At 39.2% G+C, this 9433-nt stretch overlaps 1 protein-coding gene across 1 annotated transcript in view; it reads left to right on the forward strand.

Annotated features, from left to right (window-relative positions):
• The window catches only part of Sptlc3 (serine palmitoyltransferase long chain base subunit 3), a 118180-nt gene extending 109759 nt beyond the window's left edge, over positions 1-8421 (forward strand). Inside the window, exons 11-12 of the mRNA XM_034496555.2 lie at positions 2984-3113; positions 7382-8421. Of these exons, the coding sequence (XP_034352446.1) occupies positions 2984-3113; positions 7382-7528 (277 nt within the window). The 3' untranslated portion in view covers positions 7529-8421. The remainder of the gene's footprint in view (positions 1-2983; positions 3114-7381) is intronic.
• Positions 8422-9433: the final 1012 nt, after the last annotated feature.

A 9433-nucleotide genomic window follows, 5' to 3' on the forward strand; every position in this document is an offset into this window, starting at 1 on the left:
TAGCAAAGGCTTCAAGTTTTAGTCTACATCTCATTAAAGCAACACAGACTGTTGGGTTAGCGGTCTTGAATGTTGTCTTTGACAGCTCAAAATGCATCATTCAGTTTGACAGCAAAAAATAAAAATAATGCCTAACTACATTCCCTAAGGAAATCCAGGACAGGTGACGTAGAAAGTCATGCTATTTGTGGGCACAGTTATCTGCCAGATTTGCTCATCTGCCTGGCATTGTTTTCTTCTATGTTCTTTCTGTTGAAAGGTTATATGTAAAAAAGCTTTCAAAATAGGGAGTAAATTGTATCAGCTGGTGTGAATACACTTGTTTTCACTTTCACGTTTAAAATCTTTGATGCCAGGGGCTAAGGAGACACAGAACAGTTGCTAAAATGACTCCCTGGTCTCCAGCACTCAGGTAAAAGCATAGATGGCACAGTTGTGATCATAATTCTGGGAATATCAAGGCAAGCAGACCCTTGGGGCTCCCTGGCCATTCAGCCCCATCAAACCGATGAGCTATAGGTTCAGTGAGTGACTACTTCAAAATAATAATTAAAAAGAGAAGAGGTAATGAAGTTGAGAGGGAATAGGCAGGATTTGGGAGACATTTAAGAAGGGAGTGCAGGTTGAGATAATGTAAATACAGTACTGATGTGTAAAGTTGTCAAAATTCATAATACAATATATATTGAAAACGAAAGTGAAACAGAATTGGAGAGTACAGCCCAAATCTACGTCTGCTTCCACATGCACATATTTCTACATGCATACACATAAACACATAAAATTCTTAGGAAATTAAACCTTTGATGTTCTTACAAATTGAGAGTTCTTCATATTCTTCTGCCCGTATGAGATTAAAAAAGAGTGTCAAGTGTGGTGTAGTTTTGAATGTACTGCAACAGTACAATCATCTGTGGTGTTTAGGACAACGCAACTTCAGCCATAAAATGTGTAAATCAGGCTGGCAAAGATGGCTCAGCAGGTAAAGACACTTGCTGCCAAAGCCTGATGACCTGAGTTTAATTCCTGGAAGCCACTTGGTAGAAGGAGAAAAGCAACTCTAAAACGATGTCCTCTGACCTACACACATACCTGCACACATACACACAAAATAAATTAATAGGTACAAAAAATTCAAGCACACACATAAAGTATGTATTATGTTCAGCCTGTGGTACAAGGTTTTACTTCCCCTACATTGTCATTGCCACTTGGGAGACTTTGGTATACATGTTCTTATAGTGCTGCATCTACTCCAGTGCTAATGCTTATCATTATTATTATTATCATCATCATCATCATCATCATCATCATCATCATCATCATTATTATTGTTATTGTTGTTGTTGTTATTATTATTGCTTCATATACTTGGTTACTTCTACCCTATGGCAACTCTGATTTGCTTTGAGGGTTACATATCCATAGACTCATTATATAAAATGTAATCATCTATAGTCTCTGAAGTGGTCTAAGTTTTTAATTCAGAAATGTTTCTGGGAAGCCCCAGATTATCCTAATGAACAAACAGTTATTTTTTTTTTTTTTCAACATTCTTTGACAGAATTCACTTCCTTTGATACAAAGTGAAGTGTTCTTCTGAGAGCCCCAAAACCTAGCCTGAGCTTACGGGTCAGGTGGTTTGTACCTAGCAACAAAGCACTTGACTTGTTTCTCAGACAATTCTGTGCTCTCCTCCTGTGCAGTGCTGTGAGCAGCCTTCCATAGTGTGATCAAGAAGGCAGAAAGAACAGCCCCTGTTTTCAAACTTTCTCAGCTAGAAAGTTTTGCCGCCTTGTAGCCTTCTCAGTAGAAATCAAAGTGGGAAACCTTGCCTTGCCCCCGCCAGGAGGAGGGGAGGCAGAAAGGTTGTGTGTTCAGTAGGTTTTGCACTCTCCACTGTTTTATTTGATAACATGAATTCTGCACGGGGCAAACAAAACATGGATAGTTAAATATCAAGGTGGATGAATAGTGGGCAGTCTCATACAGTTGATTTTTTTTCCTAAAATACAGCTAGAGGTTTCTATGCTGCTGTCAGCTTCCAGCCTAAAATAGTATACCAGCAAGTCCTCAATGCTAAGAACGGACGTGAGACCTTGACATCACTTGCGGGTAGAGCCACTTGACAATTAAGATTTCCTGCAGAGAGCAACAGAGCCCAAAGAGAAAAAGGACTAAGGGGGGGGGGGGGGGCAGGAAGAGCATGTTCCTTTTTAATCTGACTTTGGCTCTTAGAACGAGTGATTTAGAGACTTTGATTTTAATAATCTGAGGTCAATACTGAAATTAACTTTGAAATAAACAAAAAGCAGAAGAATGAAGGGAAAGAGGGATTGTAAAGGTTTCTCTGCCTTCAAGAGCTTTGTAGTTAGTCCTGTGACTGATGTAGGACTACTTAAAAAAAAGAAAGAAAGAAAGAAAGAAAGAAAGAAAGAAAGAAAGAAAGAAAGAAAGGAGACCTTTGCCAATACTTACTTCTCATTTGCTGTAACATGTAGTCTTCACTTCTGGTATAGAAATATCAAATCCTGATCTTCAAGTTATAGTCACTTAGTATTCCTTCTTGAAATGTCCACAATTAATGCTGTGGTTCAACTTTTTAAAACATACAGGCTTACATTTAATAAATATTATTTCCTGAGCCATTATACTAGCTGTTTTGATTTCTAGTCCATGAACTCTGCAGATCAGGGAGTTCATATCAGTGCAGGCTTGTTATATCAGCACCGCCGACACCAGCATTGCCTGCTCAATCCCAAAGGCTCTGAACTGACAACTACCCAACCACTGTGTCAGGTTCCATAAAAAGCTCACACTCATCTATGAGGGATAGCAAATGATTGTCCTTTCCTTGATCTGTTTTGCATCCTTTTCTTAATATTATTTTTTAAAAAGAACAAGTCAACTAACCATATTCTTTTTTTCCAGCAGGATAATTCTACCTTCCCTCAGTTAACCTTTTGTTTTCTCTTTCCCTAAGAGCTTTTGCAAGACTTTTGCTTAAGAAAAAAATTGCGGTGGTGGTTGTTGGATTTCCAGCTACTTCCTTGGCAGACGCTCGGGCTAGGTTCAGCCTCTCCTCAGCACATACTCGGGAGATGTTAGACACAGTGAGTATCCATCTACCAACAGAGTGACTACGTCTGATACCATAGACTGGGAGAGTACTTTTATTGAAATATCTTAGGGTTCTCTAGAGTGGTTTAAGAAAAGAAAACTAATAACAAACGAAACTCACTGCTAAATGTTAAAAAAAACAAGCAGACAAACAAATAAACAAACAAACAAACAAAAAAAAACACTGTAGTATGTCAACAATATCCAACAACATGGCCAAACCAACAGATAGAAAAAAAAATCCAATTCCTGAAAACTTGATTAAAGTCAGAATTTTGATTTCATAGAAAACCCTGAGTAGTCAAATGTTCTATTTCTGCTCTGAAAAGTAAACTTCCTCTTACATGAACGGAAGTATTATGGCCTGATTATTTTTTACAGGTCCAAAAGCTTCTATAATAAAATATGAGCTAAATTAAACAATATTCATAGGAAAACAATAAAGACTTTTTCTATATAATATCAATCATATTTGTGTGAGGAAGCAGTCATTTAAAATGTATTTTATTGCCATTCATTTTATATTTTATATGAATAATATCAGGACACTAAGCCATCACAGTCAGTCTGAAGTTTAAATATCCCATAATGTGAATGCATTTTTATAAGCACTGATGTGACTGAATCATATTCAAAACCTGGAACAAAAAGATTAGACAATGTTGACAAGCTAGATTAATAACAAAGTAATAATAATTTCAGACAGAATAAGTTAACCATGAGAAGACAACAAGGAACTCTGTGGGATCACAAAAGTGAGGTTCATTATTATAGTAGTGAATCTTTACAAGGAAAGTGACTTTTCAGATAGACATTGTTAAATAACAATTATGAAGCATCACTGGGTCTTTCTGACCACTAGAGGAACATGATCAGTCATGGTGAAGTAAGTGTGACAAGTGGGTTAGAAAGGAAAGAGCCAGTGAAAGGGACATGAAATGGAGCCATCTAAACTAAATAAGAGTTGACAAGTGGTTTCCATCCAGTAGCAATGGAAACAACAATTAAAAGACAAATCTACAACTACACACTATGAATACATGACTTGCCGAGGTTTGACAGGTGATTAAATGGAGGGGAAGCCTGAGCAGAGAAGACCAAGGGTAGTTCTCTAGCTCTCCAGGCTTGGTGAACAGAAGGATGAGCAAACAGGTACATGAGAGGAAATGGAGAGTAAGTGTCAGAGCATCTTTAATAAGAGTGGAGGGATACAGCAAACCCAGACCTGTACACTGAAAGTATGTGCCTCTGGATTATCAATAAAAGTGAAAATTTATTCTAGAGCTCTGGAATGATTGCAAGCGTAGAGCTATGGTAGTTTATGGAACTGTGGGTATGTTAAAGCCAAAGATCAAAGATCTAATTGTTGAGAAATGAATAACAGTGATCAGGGGAAAGGCAGACTCTGGAAGAGCACCTACTTCCTGAGACATGGAATTGCAGTAGGGAAATAGGTAGGACATAGGTAGAGCTAAAACTGCCAGGACAGATGTGTACTACTATAGTACACTAACAAACAGTTTCCAGAAAAAAAAAAAAAAAAAAAAAAAAAAAAAAAAAAAAAAAAGACAGAAAAGCTACCTAAATATAAGTAAGTTCAAATAGGGTAAGAGATGAGAAGAAACTTTTAGACTAGCAATTACTGGGAGCTTGGTGTTCCTTAGAGTGGGTGGTTTTATGAGAATGCAAGGAACAAAAAGGAAAGCACAATGAATAAAAGGGTGAAGAGTATCCTTTGAGCTTGAATTACACATATACACACTACAGAGAGAGAGATGGATGCGGATGTGGGGAGGAGGGGAGAGGGAGAAACAGATACAGGAGGGGAGAGACTGAGACAAACAGAGACAGAGAGAAGAGGGGGAAAGAGAGGTGAGAGAGAAAGATCTAAGGAGAAACAGAGATATAGAGAGAAATGGCAACAGAGGGACAGAGGAGACAGAAGAGAGAAAAGAGAGCAACAGAGGCAGAGACCGAAAGAGGTAAATAGAGACAGAAACAGAGATAGAGAGAGATAGTGATTAATAGAGAGACAAAGGGCAGGAAAGGTGAAAGAGAGATGGAGAGAAGACAAGAGACAGAGAGACAGAGGGAGGGGATATATGAGGAGAGAGAGAGAGACAGAGATGGAAAGAGACTGACAGAGAAAGAAAAGCAGAGAGAGAAAACCAGAGAGAGAGAGAAAGAGAGAGAGAAAGAAAGAAAGAGAGAGAGAGAGAAGGGGAGGGAGAGGGGGAAGGGAGAGAGAGAAGAATAGAGAGAGAAACAGAGAGAGAGAAACAGAGAAACAGAGAGAGAAACAGAGAAAGGTGGAAAGGGAAGGGCAAGGAAGGAAGCTGGCAGAAGGCTTGTACTGTTTACACGAGGAAGTAAGAACACAACAATGAGGAAACCTTACAAAGTGAAAATGAACAAGGAGTACGCTCCAAACGGTGACAGAAATGAGGTGGATAGCAGAGAAAACATCTTATCCCTTTGGGTCCAAACAGCAGTAAGATCTCAAATATAGCTAACTCTGTAGTAACCAGACATTGGGCTCACATTGACAAATTCTTCATTGCTATAAAATACTTGGCCTGCTAGGAGCACTGATAAGTCAGCTCAACAGTTACTCCTGAGATCACACATGCATTGCTGTGTAAACTCCTGAGCTGTTATTTAAGATAACATAGAGTAAAACTTGAACCCGTTCAACAGTTAGGGGGCTAAGGTAGCAACTGGATGTGAGCACTCATAGAACATAAACAATGGTACACGAAAGCAGTCAGAGGGCTGGGGAGATGGTGAGTCGGCAAAGTGCTTGCTGTCAGTCTGAAAGCACTAGGACCTGAGCCTGGATTCAAGGCATTCATGTAAAAAGCTGCATATAGTAGCATGTGTGCCCGCAATCCTAGCAATCCTAGCACTGGAAAAGCAGAGCTTAGCAGAGCCCTGGAACTGGTTAATTAGTAAACTTCAGGTTCAGTGGAAGACCCTGTCTAAAAAATTAAAGTGGAAAACAATACAGAAGGTATTGACCTGGCCTATGGCTGACCTTCAGGTACACATGTACATACCTTGGATGGGTGTATATGCGTGTGAGTACACATACATGTGCAAAACATCCACAAAGAAAAAGAGAGAAAGGGGGAGGCATCATTCAGAGATCAGGTTGGGAACAGAAAAGACACAGGATAGTGTAACATATTGCCTTTCTGGATCCTTTGTGACAGCTCTAGCTGGCTTTACTCTTTATTTCTGAAAGATGATAAATACACACCAGCCAGTGGCTTCATGGTAGTACCCAAGGAGAGTATACATTTGCTTCTTTAAAATCACCTCCAGTGTAAACCCAATGCAGTAAGAATGCCCTCCCTTCTAACCCCTGTCTCAGAGATGCCCATGGCTCTACAGTACTCTTCCACACTTCAGCAAGGACTTTAATATAAAACTGAAATGTGTGTGGTCTTGATTCTTTGTGAGTCTAAGTTGTGCTATTCTACAGAGTGTAGGAATGGGTATTGTAAAATCAGTGTTGGAAGTAAGTTTGGGGATGATTGAAGAGGTAGCTATTAGCACCCAAAACATTCTATTTTGTTGGTTTACTCTATTTGAAGACAATCTCAAATGTAATTTGCAACCCTATTGTTTTCTTCTATGAGGTTACATGCAAGTCTTAAGATACAGAAAAGGTTTAGATGGGTCAGAGGTCTTAAGTTCCTGTCATCACACCCCTAAAACAGAACATTCACAATGTTGAGTTAGAGCGTTAAATAAAGAGAATTATCATTCATCATTAATTCTCTAAAATGTTAAGGGGGATTAACTCAACTGGTTAAATGCTTACATGCAAGCATGAGGACCTGAGTTCAGTTCCCAGGACCCACTTTTAAAAAGCTTAGTGTAATGACATGTGCTTGTAACCAACACTACAGACACAGACAAAGAATTACAGATGCACACCAACCAGCAAGCTCCAGGACAACAAGAGACTCTGTATCAAGAAACAAGATAGATGACTCCTGAATATTGACACCCATGGTTGTTCTCTGGCATCACACACATGTGCACATACATGCAGGTATAGCTGTACACATACATGTACCCACAGAGACAAATTAATTAAAGTTTTTCTAGGACTTACAAACCAAAACCTACCTGCATGGATTTTTGCTGGAAAAACATTACTATGGGTCTTCCGAAAGCTAACCATTAACCTGAGCTCTGCAAAGTGGTCCACTGAAGAGTTGAAAGATAACTTACAAAGGACATCTCATTGCAGGTTTTGGAAGTCATTGATAAACTCGGTGATCTCCTGAACGTGAAATATTTCCCATTCAAGAAGTCAGGAGGCGCTGAACTCTGCAATAAGGAGAGTTTTGACAATGAAGCAAACTTTGAAGAGATGCACTGTGAACCGGAAGCCTAAGTTTCCTGGCTCTAAATGAAACATAAAGAAAGTAATGTAATTGTATTTTGCCCCTTCTAAGGACAATTTTATTTTACAAACAGCTTAATTGAAGAAGGGAAATAATCATTTATTTAATGTCACAAACCTGCTGATACAAAGCGAAAGAATATGATTCTAGATTTAACTTTCCCCTCTCCTTTGCCGTAAATACACACATACGTGCAAATGGCAGTGAGCCTGTGTTTTTTAACTGCTTTTGGGTCAGGCCTTTTCAAGGGCTCCAAATAAAATGAAAGTATTTTGAGTTTTAACTTGATAATCTTCCTGTGTACCATCTGCACACAAGAAAAAGAGTGTCAGAGAGGAGCCGAGTCCCTTGTTCCACCGATAACAATTCATATGTGTCGTGGGAAGCTCCAGGAAAGGCAGAACATCGCTTCTGTTTGTCACATTTGGACTTTCTCCAAGGACAGGTGTCAAAAGACACAGTTAATGCTTGGGGGAGAATGCAGAACTGGCCGGTAGTGAGCAGAGACAGACGTCTTTGAGGCAAACCTTTTTCCTCTTGATGTTTTGCTACAACTTTATTGTTAAGCTTTAAGGATTGGAGAGATTGCAGCTCTTGTTTTCTAAAAAGGAGTAAGAAAAGCAATCACAAGCCAGTTTTGGACCTAGACTAAAACTATAAAATTAAAACAACCCGAATGATGCTTTGCCATGCAGAGTGAGCTTAGCATGCTTAGTCTTTATGACTTTAAGACTGATACAAAGCAAAAGATTATAATTCTAGATTTAACTTTTCCCTCTCCTTTGCCATAAATCATAAGTACCAATGGCAGTGAGCCTGTGTTTTAGCTGCTTTGGGTTCAGGCCTTTTCAAGGGCTCCAAATAAAATTATATCTTTAAGATATCCTCCCATTTTTCTATTGAATTCTGAGTATATAGTGAAAACTCAATTTTCCTTACAACACGTTCCCAAATTACACTTGAAAAATGGACTGGTTCATTATGTAAGGTATTTAAAAGTCTCTTTCAAGGTTATACAGATTCAGGTCCAGTTAATCATATCCTCCCTGACACATCTACTCAGATTTGGTGAGAAAAGGCACTGCACACTTTTTTTGCAACTGTGATTCACCCTCCTCATACATACAAAATGACACATTCGTCTCTGAAAAATTAGTCCTCTGCTAATTGGTTCTAGTTGGTATGGAAAAAGCCAGTGGAAAACCTTATCTTTAACAAGCTCCCAGATGGTGCCCAGACTTGGAAACTCCAAAGAGCAGTGGTGACCTTTTAGCCAAGCTTCTGTAACAGTTCGAATGAGTTACAGAACATTCCACTCCATCAAATGACACTGTAAACAAATCACTTCAAAAGAGGTTTGGCTCTGTGTGACACAGATGGGCCCAAGCTTTCATGCTGTGCAGGGAGACAGAAATTCAACCTGCAACAACTAGTGCTGGACTGGCCAACACTGATGCTCAAAGATCATTCAAGAAGAAAGTGATCACTGTGTAAAGCATTTTAAAAAGTATAGCCCGCTGGTGGACTATAATGTTTTTAGTGAATCCCGTGGGGCTGGAGAGATGTCTCTGCAGTTGACATCATTTGCTGCTCTTTCAGAGAGAGCCTGAGTTCAGTTCTCAGCACCCAGGTTAGATTGTTCAGAACCAGCTGTAACTCCAGCTCTGGGCTATCTGATGGCTCTGGACTCTGTGGGCACCAGAACTCACATGAACATACCCACAACACTCAGACTCGTACACATACATAAAGTTAAAATATAATAAAAAATAAATCTTTTTAAAAAGTAGTTTCCAGTTATAAAGTACCTCATAAACGGTGAGAAGCTAAAGGAATGCTGTGGTGAGGGAGAAAAAGAAGAGAGTACTACTACACACAGCTAGCTGCCCATCTGA

This window comes from Arvicanthis niloticus, chromosome 2, assembly GCF_011762505.2.
Source record: "Arvicanthis niloticus isolate mArvNil1 chromosome 2, mArvNil1.pat.X, whole genome shotgun sequence".
NCBI classification, from domain to species: Eukaryota; Metazoa; Chordata; class Mammalia; order Rodentia; family Muridae; genus Arvicanthis; species Arvicanthis niloticus.